The 13,291-nt window shown below is 40.4% G+C and overlaps 2 protein-coding genes across 3 annotated transcripts in view; both read left to right on the top strand.

Annotated features, from left to right (window-relative positions):
- fasn (fatty acid synthase) overlaps positions 1–6,854 on the top strand; it is a 44,490-nt gene extending 37,636 nt beyond the window's left edge. The window contains exons 34-42 of the mRNA XM_079657677.1: positions 26–177; positions 480–571; positions 661–1,055; positions 1,656–1,847; positions 1,953–2,180; positions 2,761–2,972; positions 3,108–3,206; positions 3,367–3,618; positions 4,141–6,854. Coding sequence (XP_079513803.1) covers positions 26–177; positions 480–571; positions 661–1,055; positions 1,656–1,847; positions 1,953–2,180; positions 2,761–2,972; positions 3,108–3,206; positions 3,367–3,618; positions 4,141–4,281 — 1,763 coding nt within the window. The 3' untranslated portion in view covers positions 4,282–6,854. The remainder of the gene's footprint in view (positions 1–25; positions 178–479; positions 572–660; positions 1,056–1,655; positions 1,848–1,952; positions 2,181–2,760; positions 2,973–3,107; positions 3,207–3,366; positions 3,619–4,140) is intronic.
- Positions 6,855–7,835: 981 nt separating this feature from the next.
- Positions 7,836–13,291, top strand: part of rab3gap1 (RAB3 GTPase activating protein subunit 1) — a 34,423-nt gene continuing 28,967 nt past the window's right edge. For both annotated transcript variants that reach the window (XM_079660897.1, XM_079660896.1), the window contains exons 1-7: positions 7,836–7,921; positions 8,049–8,104; positions 9,846–9,924; positions 10,021–10,153; positions 11,400–11,478; positions 12,044–12,163; positions 12,322–12,487. In XM_079660897.1, the coding sequence (XP_079517023.1) occupies positions 7,904–7,921; positions 8,049–8,104; positions 9,846–9,924; positions 10,021–10,153; positions 11,400–11,478; positions 12,044–12,163; positions 12,322–12,487 (651 nt within the window). In that variant the 5' untranslated portion in view covers positions 7,836–7,903. The remainder of the gene's footprint in view (positions 7,922–8,048; positions 8,105–9,845; positions 9,925–10,020; positions 10,154–11,399; positions 11,479–12,043; positions 12,164–12,321; positions 12,488–13,291) is intronic.

Below are 13,291 nucleotides of genomic sequence, written 5' to 3'. Positions count from 1 at the left end.
AGTTCCGCTTTGTAATTGTTGCTAGGTTACCAGGCGAAGCGAGTTCGTGAATGGAAGTCACAGGGTGTGGAGGTGCTGGTGTCGACCAATGACGTCAGCACACTGCAGGGAACAGAGCGACTCATCGCTGAGGCCGGCTCACTGGGCCCTCTGGGGGGGGTCTTCCACCTCGCCATGGTAACACACTAGACCATCAGTGGCATTATAAGTGTTTTTGTTTGTTGTTAATGCTGAACATTCTGCTTATGGACGCCCCAGTATTTGCTCTATAATCAATATTTTGAACAGAATTATTCCTTAGTATGTTATGGTACTATGGCAGAAGTTCTTAACTGTGTTTATTTCACGCTAGCACTGCTGTCTAATCCAAACTCGCAGTTAAAACCAACCTTTCTGGTGTTATTGATCTAAAAATACTTCGACATTTAAATTCACATCTCATCTCAACTTATTTTGCATGTTTGTTATGTCATTACCAGGTGTTGAAAGATGGCATGTTGGAGAATCTGACTCCAGAGCTTTTCCTCGATGTTAACAAACCTAAATATGATGGAACCGTAAACCTGGACAAGTAAGACACACTCAACCATCCCTCTTCTAATATCAGAGACCTTTCCTTTGCTTCTCTCTGGATCTTAATGAGCTTTATTTCCTCTCCAGAGTGACGAGAAAGTCTTGTCCAGACCTGCAGCATTTCGTGGCCTTCTCCTCCGTCAGCTGCGGCCGTGGCAACGTTGGCCAGAGTAACTACGGTTACGCCAACTCGGCCATGGAGCGTGTGTGTGAGAAGCGCAGACACGATGGCTTACCTGGACTGGCGGTTCAGTGGGGAGCCATCGGCGATGTGGGCGTGGTGCTGGAGACCATGGGGGGCAACGACGCAGTGATCGGTGGCACGCTCCCACAGCGCATCACTTCCTGTCTGGAGGTGCTGGACCGCTTCCTGTGCCAGCAGCGCCCGGTGATGTCCAGCTTCGTGCTGGCGGAGAGGACTGTGGTGAAGAGTGAGGCGGGAAGCAAGAGAGACCTGGTGGATGCTGTCGGACACATCCTGGGTAAGGGACACGCTATATGACTGAATCATTTTCCTTGTTAGGTTGAGTTAATTGTGTTAAATCAACAAGTTTAACAAACCTGAAACTTGATTATAACCGTGCTCTGAGATGGAAAAACAATGGCTGATGAGACATTCAGCTGTCTTTATTTACTATATATTTTTACGATACAGATACAACAAAACAAAGTTAGTAGAAGCCTGAGGCCAAAAAGCATAGCTTGTAAAATAATTATCTCAAATATAAATACTGTATATAATAAATATTCTGCGAAATGCCTTTAAAAATATTAATATACGTTTTAAGTCTCAAGGGTCGGATTTCACAAAGCCGTGTACAGGGGTTGAAATAATTATATTTAATGAAAAGAAATGACTTGTATATACAGATCAAAATACGATTTGCCATACACCTATAATCATTTGTTTCTTAAAGTAGAATTGTGTAGCAAAATTGTTCTGCTAACAGGAGTTAAAGTACCCAACCTAAAACATTTTCTCTATTCAAGGCATTTAACCAAAAATCGGTCCAAAAGCAATCATTACCCTAATTCTTTGTAGTCATAGTAAGCAGGATCCTAACTGTCCCCCCCCCCCTCAGGTGTGCGGGATGTGAGCAGCCTGAACCCTGATGCCTCTCTGGCTGACCTGGGCCTGGACTCTTTGATGGGTGTTGAAGTTCGCCAGACTCTGGAGCGGGACTACGACATCGTCATGGCGATGAGGGAAATCCGCCAGATCACCATCAACAAGCTGCGAGAGCTGGCCAGTAGCAAGCCAAGCGGAACAAATGGTAATAGTAAGAGCGGATCATGAGTAAATATCACTGAGAGATCAGTCTAAATCCAGTTCTTTGTTATTGATAAATGTTCTGTCTTTGCTACTTCCTAATCGCCAGACTCTCATAACACCGCAGCTAAGAGGGAAAGTGTTCACGCTCTGTTGGAGTCTGATCTGACCCAGCTGTTGGTGAACCCCGACGGCCCCACGGTGACCCCCCTCAACAAGGTTCAGAGCCAGGAGAGGGCCCTGTTCCTCGTCCATCCTATCGAGGGCTCCATCCACGCCTTCAAGACTCTCACCTCCAAACTCAGCATTCCCTGCTACGGCCTGCAATGCACTAAAGGTATTATTTTTTAACCAATTCTATTCATCTTATTCACAAAAAGCTTCAAAATACAAGACATGATGGAGATCTGTAGAATGGGACATCCCAACTAGCTATCCAAGTTTTAGAATAGGGGCCCAGACACTAAAGAGAAAGCATTTATAATATACTAACACACCTAGAATTAAAGAGTTACATTACATGTCACTTGTTAGAATTAAAGAGTTAATGTATTATACAGAAACATTCACAAGCTAAAAATCACTAACCAAGTACCCTAAAACTAATATAACCCTAACTATAATAGCCCTTAAACATGAATTTAATCAATTTAAATATTGGTTTCAAATTGGTTAGATACAGATACAGATATAGGACAAAGGGAACCTAATGGTTTCAATGAAATGCTCTTAGAATAACTGGTTTAGAAGTTCCCAGACATAAAGTATATCCAATCTTTTCCATATTGGCTTAGCAACTGCTGCCTCAAGCTATTTTCAGAGCCAGAACCACCCTCAAATCCCATATTTATTAGGTGTTTTTCCCTAAACCGATTATGCAATATATCAAGCTCATACTTGTTTCTCCCCCCCCCCAGCCGCTCCTCTGGACAGCATCAAGTCTCTGGCAGCGTTCTATTTGGACTGCATCAGACAGGTGCAGCCGGACGGGCCCTATCGGATCGCTGGATACTCCTTTGGGGCCTGTGTGGCGTTTGAAATGTGCTCCCAGCTTCAGACCCTGAACCTACCTGTGGAGTACCTCTTCCTGTTCGACGGATCACACTCTTATGTGGCAGCTTACACCCAGGTGAGAGAAAAGAGCCAACATGACCATAATCTGACGATATTTTAGTACACAGCAATTTACACATTTGGGGAAATCTTAACATTTAAAATAACTGTATGTTGATGATGTCATGTTAACTAAGTGTTTGGTTTCCAGAGTTACAGGGCCAAGCTGACCCCAGGCAAAGAGTCTGAGGCTGAAACTGAAGCCCTGTGTGCCTTCATCCAGCAGTTCACCGGCATCGCATACAACAAGGTACACAGCCCCGGACACTTGCACACAAAATGTATTTGAATGTAACTAATAGTGTTTCTTTTTAAGTATTTCCTTAATCCTTTTTAAGTTGTTTTTTAAAGCACTTTGAATAGCTGAAATGTGCTCTATAAATAACCGTGGCTGTCTCTCTGCACTGCAGCTCCTGGTGGTCCTCCTCCCGCTGGCGGACCTGGAGGCCCGGGTCAGCACGGCGGTGGACCTGATCACCTCCGCCCACAAGAACATCAGCCGGGAGCTGCTGCACTTCGCAGCCACCACCTTCTACTACAAGCTGAAGGCTGCTGACGGCTACGTGCCCACAACAAAGTTCCATGGCAACGTGACGTTACTGCGAGCCAAAACCAGCAGCGAGTACGAACAGAACCTGGGGTCTGACTACAAGCTCAGAGAGGTCATGTCCATAATCATTTATTCTTTTAATCACATTTTTCTATTTTTTTCCCCTTTTTTATTTTTACTTGTTTCCTTTTTTTCTTCTTTGACTTATTCTACTATTATTATTATGATTATTTAATAATTTTCATTGTTTTTAAATTATTTAAATATAACACAGATTTCAAATTTTCATTATTTCCTTTTTTTCTTCTTCTCTGAATATTATTATTTTTTAATTAATAATGAATGTTCATGTTTTACTTTAGCTTTATAGCTAGTTGACGAGGCCCCCCTCAGAAAGTCTTTGTATATCTCTCTGCTCAGATACTGATTTGTGTGTGTGTGTGTGTGTGTGTGTGTGTGTGTGTGTGTGTGTGTGTGTGTGTGTGTGTGTGTGTGTGTGTGTGTGTGTGTGTGTGTGTGTGTGTGTGTGTGTGTGTGTGTGTGTGTGTGTGTGTGTGTGTGTGTGTGTGTGTGTGTGTGTGTGTGTGTGTGTGTGTGTGTGTGTGTGTGTGTGTGTGTGTGTGTGTGTCTCCAGGTATGTGATGGGAAGCTGTCAGTCCACATCATCAAGGGAGACCACCGCTCCTTCCTGCAGGGGGAGGGGGTGGAGTCCATCAGCTCCATCATCCACAGCTCCCTGTCTGACCCCCCAGCCACACCTCCATCTGCATACTAACGCCACAACATTCCCAACATGTCTGACTCCAGTGAGTTCAGGATGTAGACCTTTAACCTTGTTAGAATAACACACAGCATGTTTCAGTCCTGTGCCATTTTGCCCTAAATTCCCTAATGCACCTTAATGCACCTTCTCAAATCTCATTGATCAATTCAGGCAATGGACTGACTCTCTTACCTTTCAGAGCTCTTCTCTTCCTGTCAAATGGTGCCGTCAGTTAATACCTTAGCTATTCTAAGATAGGTCTCCCTATGTTACTGTATTTCATTTAAACTTTTTTTGGATTGTAGCAGGAATCCCAATTTTTATTTCTTATCATGAGCCAGCTATACAGTGGCCAATAACTAATTAGTTAGGAAGTTATTAGAAAACGACTGTTCTAACTACTTACACAGGCTTTGTTCAAAGCAGAATCCAAGAAAATTAGGATTTTTTCTATTTAGGGAAAAATATGCACAACACAAAATCATTCATTACATAACATGTTTGTACAGGCTCCTTCCATCTATTTATAAAATGACCAAGCAATACTCAAAGCTATCAGGCTTCAATGGAAGACAAACTGAGAGCAGTTTAAAAAGGTATCTGTAGCTAACAGCAAAGCAGGCAGACACATAAATACTTAAGTGTCCCATTTCTTACCGTTATTATGGAGGAAATTGGCAAATGATATCTTAACTGTGAGTAGACCAGCTCTTACAGCATCTGCTCAGATAGAACCAGTCTCCCAGGGACTTACAAATCATTTGGCATCTCAGGAACTCTTTTATTTTCCTCTAAATGTCTCCCATACAGAGAATTGGACGGCTATTAGCTTCTGAGTTTGACAGTAATAGAAGCATGTGTAACGAGCTCATTGGTCAATCCCTGTGTTACTTTTTTCAGTGACCAGACATTGAATCCATATCAAGCCACAAGTGTTAGGTTCAAGGCTACAATGAATATCATGCACATATCAACGTGTTACTCAGAACATCTGGCTCTGGAGAGCGCAGTGTGAACATGGTGTGTTCAAAAGAGACGTGTGTTTAAAGGCTGCCAAGAAGTATTTTGGTTGTAGCTCAGCAGGTTATAAGACTTTCTTTCTTAATCCTAGTATCCTCCTGTTGTGACCAGATATCATTGACCCCCAAATGACTGTTACAAACGTCGTATCAGTAAAGAGCATTTGCATGTATTTGAATGACCAGTACACTTCATTGCTGGATGAATTCGTTTTTGGCATTATTGATGCCAGTAAATATCATTCAATCATTTGTAATTAACATGTCTAAATGGTAATAGATTGTCTTACACACCATGTTACACCTGTGCTTCTAACATCACAACAACTATACAAAAAGAATGTAGCCTAGAATAGCATGAGAGGCAGGCTCAGTAACAGTATAAACACACGACCCTGTTACACTGCCATAGGAAACAAAATACTTGTGGACTGGCAAAAGAGGACCTGATAGTATTGGTTATATGGACATTTGGAGTCTTTTTTTTGTTTTATTTTGTATTTATTTTATTTTATTTTGTCCAAAAGAAATGTGTTTACCTGTGTTAGAGGTAGCAATCATATCACTTTAAAAGTGTTGCTGTTGGTTTCATAATGTTTTGCTTTTATGCAAAGCAGGTTGTTAACGGTTACAAACAAATTATGGAAAGCATCCTACAACTAAATATGTGTATTAATGTAGTGCATAGTTGCTAACAGTGTCATTAAATACTTAACAAATATATTGATAAACCATTCTGATTTGTAAAACAGATGGTTATGACATGCTGAAAAAACACATTCAAATTCAGTCTATTTTTAAGGGATTGTTTTTATTTGTTTTGATCAATTTCCCTTAAGTACTATTATGCCCTGGTACTAATGAAAAATAGGTATTAATTTTGTAACAAACTGTTATTATTTGTATCCTGCAGTACTAAAAACAATGTGTAGAAATGAAGATGCTGCGTTACAAGATGGATAACTCGTGACAGGGCTTACCTTGATTCATAAGGCAGTGTTTATGAAATAGACACACTGATCAGCAAACAAGGAAATAATAATATCTGATAAGGTAAAAGGGTCTGTCCAGGCACATTTTTCCCAGCTTACAAACGTGTTACTGATCTGTGTGAACACAAGGTGTTACTGAGGGCCAAAACTAGTGACTGTTACAGTATTTGAATAGTGAATAGGTACCTTAATGTGTCACTAAATTGCTTTGTCTTTCCTTAAATCAGCTGTTAGGTTGTGAATGACTACTAAGGCCGCCGTTGTATTAGGACACAACTGATCTAGTAGGGGGATCTCCTCTTTCCTGGGGTCTTTGCTGGAAGGCCTTATCCTCCCAGAGCTGTCTCTGACTTCCATGACCCTCACTTAATTTCATGACCCCCCCCCCCCGCAGCAGTCAGCGTGACCTCTGAGACCTCCACCTGGTCTATGAAGAGTCCGCTGACCGGAGGCAGACGTGGGGAGTGATTGCTGTGAAGAGGAGAAGGAAGAGACAGTGTATGCTCATCTCTTATATTATTGTAATATTTCCAGTATTCTTTTGTTATGACTAATAAAGGCATCTCGCTAATAAGTGTATGACTATTTTGTGTTTTTCCCAAAATTCTCCTTAAAGGGAGATAAAGAATATGTGAATGTGTGGACAATCTACAGGGCTTACTGTGAAAACGGCTTAGTAAAGCAAAGCAAATGACATTGTGTGCAGGTCACATTTAGATTGAAGAAATGCTGTATTAATCAGCTTTTCCAATTTACACTATGGTAGAATTAAGTCACATTTTGTATGTTTGAATCTATGGTTTGAATGTACATATGGTAGATTTAGTGTCCAGAACCCATGTTTTTTAAGTAATTTTTTTATTATTATGATTATTAAATGGTTAGTATTAGAGGCTACTGATCCACAATCCTTACTGTCATGTGGGTGTTCTGTTTTTCATCAAGAAGCTTAAGATGACATAAATTTAAAAAATGAACACATGTATTGCAATATCTAAAACTAAATCTGTAGACAGAGCAACTGCGCCATGCAGTGATTCGAGTGGAATCTACATTATCAGAATATATTGTAACACAAAGTATGGCACAGGTTGCAGTTAACAGAAATGTCACTACATTTCATGAATGAAATCAAAAATATTTTATTTTCAATAGGCTATAAACACCTATGTTCCCCAGACAGTAAGGCCTAACATGATATTACACTGGGCGTGGATAAACCATGGTGTTGAACTATTGTTTTAGCCTATTAAGTTTAGTTTTTGGAACAAATGTCATTTATTTCAGACTCAGTTAGATCAGGTGGAGGCGTTTAAAGGTGACATACACATTTTGAGTGGGACTGCATTCAAATAAAAGGAAACAATAGTCCTTTGTTAGAATATATGGGAACTCGATTCCTTCTGCTCACAAGAACACATATTTACCATCTTTACCATCCCATGGTAGAGCACATTCTTTAAAAAAGCATTTTTAATAAATGACTACTCCAAATGTAGCTCTGATTATATTTGCTTACGCTAGGGGGCAGTGAACGCCACGTAGCGTCTAGCCTGCCGGAAATAGAAACAGAAACAGGACGTGACGAAGGCGGAAAAAAATCAACAACAACACGATACCGACATGGCTGCTGACAGTGATGTGAGTTTCTTTAGTCAAATAACTCGATATAGAAGGGTTAGCATTGTTGTCTAAGCGTGTATTGCTTTAGGGCAGATTATAATATATATGTATTTAAATTAAATGAACCCGTTTGTTTCTCTCGCAGCCTGAGTCAGAGGTGTTTGAGATCACCGACTTCACCACCGCGTCAGAGTGGGAACGGTAAGACAACATGACATGTCAGAAGGAACTGAGAACTGTTGTAACACCATGGCTGCTGGGGTATCATTAACATCATGTTTATCTTATTATATTGGGAACATGTTGCTGTTTTATTGTCAAGAACGTGCTGTCAAATAGGCTACCAGTGTGCATAATGAAGTCCGAACAGTATTAGCATTCTCCCTGGTATACATCAACATGAAGTGAGCTAGTGTAGGCTACAATGATAGAGTCATGTGAAGTTTGTGAAGCCTCCTCCCGTTCTGCGGCTCGCGTTTATTGTAGGAACTGTGAGGTGTCAAGTAACTAAGTACATTTACTCAAGTACTGTACTTAAGTACAGCTTTGAGCTACTTGTAATTTACTTGAATGTTTCAATTTGATGCTACTTTGTGCTTCTACCCCACTACAGTTCAGAGGTACATGGTGTACTTCTACTCCCCTACATGTATTGAATACCTTTAGTTACTTTACACATGTGGATGAATTATGTGAAATATAATCAAGTGTTAAATCAGACTTTAGTTCCACCTGGAGTAAATCCACAAGCTACCCTGCAGTATACAAAGTCATTCAAACTAGCTGCACCTTTACCAGCTTTGAGAACACTTTCATGATCAATCATTATAAAACATATCATATCTATTATTCTGAAATGGACCAATCTGCACAATGACTACTTTTACTGTCGCTACTTTCACTATATTTTGATGAGAATACTTTTCTACTTTTGCTTGAGGAACATTTTGAATGCAGGACTTTTACTGTAACAGAGTATTCCTACACTCTGGGACTATTACTTTTACTCAAGTACAAGATCTGAGTACTTCTACTTTTACTAAGTACTAGATCTGAGTACTTCTCCCATCTCTGTTTACTGTAGGAACATGGATGAAGGGACTTCAAAATAAAAGCTAAACTCTGGTGTTTCTGGAAATTATACCTTTATTTGTTAATGTCAGTAAGTGTAGCAAAATGAAATGTGAAAAGGATATTTTATAATGACATTGGTATATTATAATTCAAAGGAAAAGGCGTGTTGCCTGGCACTGGTTTCACTTCAGATTGATAGCATACCTCTTCAGAATGTCAATGAGTCAATACCAGGACACTCTGATTGGATATTTCAAAAATAAAGCCCTTCAATTGTGTAATGTACGCATTGTTTGGATGAAAACAGGGGAGGTAACTATAGAACAACAAGCTGTCTTCACCGCAAGCCTTTGCACCCTAACCTCACAGATGCATAGTAGATCCGGTCAGAAAGTCTCTGAGCCACTATCAGGACATTCTATTGGGAATTGAAGATCTGTGTAATTAGAGCAATATGTTCACATTGTGTTGTAAATAATATCAAAGAAATAGCCTGTTGCCAAATCGATAGCAGACCACCTATAGTGGGTATAGTATAGTAGTGCACTTTGATTACCATCAATCTTAAGCCCAAATATATTCCCCTTAAAAAAATGTGAAGATGAAGAGCAGCCATTATTCAGATTTGATCAGATAGAGCCAGAGAATGGGTTTAAGGGTTATGGGTTTTGTGCTTTTTATAATATTGAATTGATTAGTATTATGCGCCATTATATTGATGACAATCTGTCAATGGACTAATTAACTAATACCAAGATAGCTCATGTCCAGACAAACGTTTATTGATACATGCCAACATACAGTAGGGCTCTGTTTATATCCAACCAATGACTGCCTCTGACAGCTCAACTCGTCTCTCCTTTGAAAGGTTTGTGTCCAGAGTGGAGGAGGTACTGAATGAATGGAAGCTGATCGGCCTCTCTGCAGGGAGTGTGAACCCAGAGAAGGTCTGCTGCTCTCAATGAGCATCACATGTTCACATGACAAACACCAGTAGGTTCTTCACCTTTACTCATGTCTCATTATTCTTTGTTTGAACATAGGGTGAATACACCTCTGGCACCTGGGGGGAAAAGTGTCTGGATATCAACTTTGCTGACTTTAAGTTCTACATTACTCATTACTTCCTGAAACAAGAGTGTGAGAAGGACAATGGGAAGGACAAGCTGGAGGAAGGTACACTTATCTCTGAGGTCGCATTCACACCTAATAGTCCGCTCTCTGGTGCGCACCAGACCACAGTTTGTTGCATTGTTTCATTTTTCAGAAAGTTCGGTTTGCGTTCACACGGGCAAAACTCAAACGGACTATAAACTTTAAACACAAGTCATGTGCACGGAAATGCTGTTCAACCATTGGTCAGACATTAAGGGGGTAAAAACGCAAGTCCCGGCAATTTCTACCGGAGCCTCCGCCATGGAGCATCTGCACTTTCGGCAGGTTATTCTCATGCTGCTGTTAATCTGGAGAGCATATCAACAGCAACGGCGCATATGATTATATAATCAGACAACGTCCGTTACAAAACATTATAAGACATATAATGAGAGACGTTCTGCAGCAAGGAGGGGCGTTTCACCGACGACAGGTGTTCTTATTTGTATGTATAGTTTTTAGTTTGATAGTTGGTTGTACTTTACACAAAACTGTTCAACACTTCATTCTGCTTCACTCTTTCGCTAACGATTTTGAACATACCCGCGTTCTTGTGACACGTAAATACGACACTTCCTATGTTTTGGTGCGGACTGCGTTCAAACCAGCAATGAACCGGTCCAGAGTTTACTAGCAAGCGGTCCGAGACCACCTATTTTAGCGGACCAGAGTCCGGTTGTTTAGTTCACTTAAGAGGTCTCGGAGTGTGTTCACACCGACCCAAATGAACCGCACCAAGCGGCTAAACGCACCAGGGTTTGATTCAACCGGACTATACAAGGCAGGTGTGAATGCGACCTTAATGTCCCATAATATGTTGTTTACCTGATGAGTAAAAAGCAAGGTTAGTAGTTGCACTTTAACTTAATGTTGTACAGTTGTGTGTGTGCTTTTTGCATATCCCCTTTCCATATTGTAGGCATAAAGCTTAGGCCTAAAGACATTGTAAAAAACATAATGTATTTCCTCAATCTCTTCTGGACAAAAACCTATTGAGTCCTAAAAGTTCAGAAAGGCAGTAAAATTGTATAAGAAAAGTCCAAATAAACTTGAATCAGTAGTACTGCTTGTTAAACAATTATAATGGAGTTTAATAAGGAGAAGATCTTCATTTGTCTTTTATCATATTTTATATATTCCCTATGTTTCCCACACGCCATTATAATGGCCACATGTCTTAATTCCCTTATGCTGTTATCATAGTGAATGTGGACCCTTTCCTCCCCATCACAGTACGTGTGTGTCTAACTCTGGTTGTTGTGTGTAGACTCCTTCCCCCTGGCCATGCAGGACCTTCTGTGTATGAACAACGACTTCCCCCCCCGAGCTCACTGCCTGGTCCGATGGTGAGTTCCTGCTTTTATTATGTTTTTATTTCTGTTCCCTGTCAAGTATGTCTGAAAATTACAGTTAACTACTCAGCTGTACACACTTTAATTTATTTCAAGTTACAGAGGCTCACTTACTTTTTGAATGAAGGCATACCTCATTGACATCAGATAACCAGTCAGAGATTTGTAAACACAATTAAAAATGGGGATGTCATGTTCCTGTCTAACAGCCAACATTGATCAAATTGGCTTGAGGGAGTACACATTTTCATTTGTAATGGCAGTTTTTACTTGTCAAAATGTTGCCTCATAGAAAGTAGAATGTAACCTAAAACCATCCAGCCACCAGGAGGCCCCATATCATCATCATTATTGTTTTATCACAGCTATGAGGCTGATATGGGTAAATGGGCATTTAGCAATCAAAGGGTCTGTCGCAAACTTCTATGTAATATAAGCATAAACCAGGCTTCTAAAATGCACACTCACCGATAGTGGACCAGATGGGGAAAGATGGAACAGTGGAGAAGTCTATGAAACTGATACCTGTGTTCTGCTGTATCTTTGTTTCCTCTCTCAGGTACGGCATCAGAGAGTTTGTGGTCATCACTCCAGGAACTAACTGTGAGGCCATCATCAGTGAGTCCAAATGCAACCTGCTGCACAGCTCTGTGTCCATCGCTCTGGCCAACAGCGGCTGGTGAGTCCCCCTCATCTCTAGACAAACACACATGAAAAGAGCCCCTTGTAAATATTCTGGCTGTGTTTTGTGTTACTCCAATGAGTTGTTGTTCCAAGAGATGGAACACATTGAATTCTTGAAAGTAACGCCTGCCCCTCTTCCTCCGACTCTCTCAGCCAGGTGCCCATGTTCGTGCAGATCCAGCAGAAGTGGAGGCGGGTGTATGCTGGAGAGTGCCAGGGGCCGGGGGTGCGCACAGACTTTGAGATGGTCCACCTTCGCAAAGTGCCGAGTCAGTACAATCACCTGTCAGGTCTGCTGGACATCTTCAAGGCTAAGATAGTAAGTGGAACAAGACACACTAGAAACAAATATAATATTTGAACAAATGTGATGTCTCACCCAGCTTTAACTTACAGTAGCTCCCTTCAAGGATTATGTATGAATGGTGTCATTGCCATGGAGCTCATTTCCTGCCATAACTCCACAAACATACTCAACATGTTTTACAAATGCCCTATGATTCACTAACAAACCCAAAACCCGATCTACAAACTAATGCATTTTGGTTTGTTAATTCTCCAAGTACAAAAACATAAATCCTACAAAGACAATTTGTGGAAAAATCCACAGCATAACCACAGTGAAATATTTGTCAAAGAGTAACGTAATATTTTGTAGGATTTATTTCTTTGTACTTGTTGAATATATTTGAGTCTACTTGTAATACCTATGCTGTTCCTATTTGCAAAACAAGCATTCGTTTTTTTATTGTGTTTAGTATTTGCAAACCACATTGGGTTTGGCAACAAAATATGATCCATACATTGCAACTTTAAATAAGAAGCTGTCTAGAGAATGATGAGTGAGGCAATAAATGCTTGACTGCGCTGCTGTATACGGCTGTCATCTGATTAGTTCCACATAGCAATATCAGCAGTAATCAAGAAAATATTTTGAATATGCTCTATCCAAAGTAAAACAACTGCATGTCATACAGACAGAACAAATCATTGTAATAATAAATAATTAGACAGACAGGTACAAACTGTGAAGTCCACTGAGACAAATGTAACATTTGTGATATTGGGTTATATAAATAAACATTGATTGATTGATTGACACATGGTAAAGGTTTTCTGTCTT

Source organism: Notothenia rossii, assembly GCF_949606895.1.
Source record: "Notothenia rossii genome assembly, chromosome: 11".
In the NCBI taxonomy this organism is placed as follows: Eukaryota; Metazoa; Chordata; class Actinopteri; order Perciformes; family Nototheniidae; genus Notothenia; species Notothenia rossii.
The sequence above is the reverse complement of the archived record's forward strand: the minus strand, read 5'-3'. Positions and strand labels throughout refer to the sequence as shown.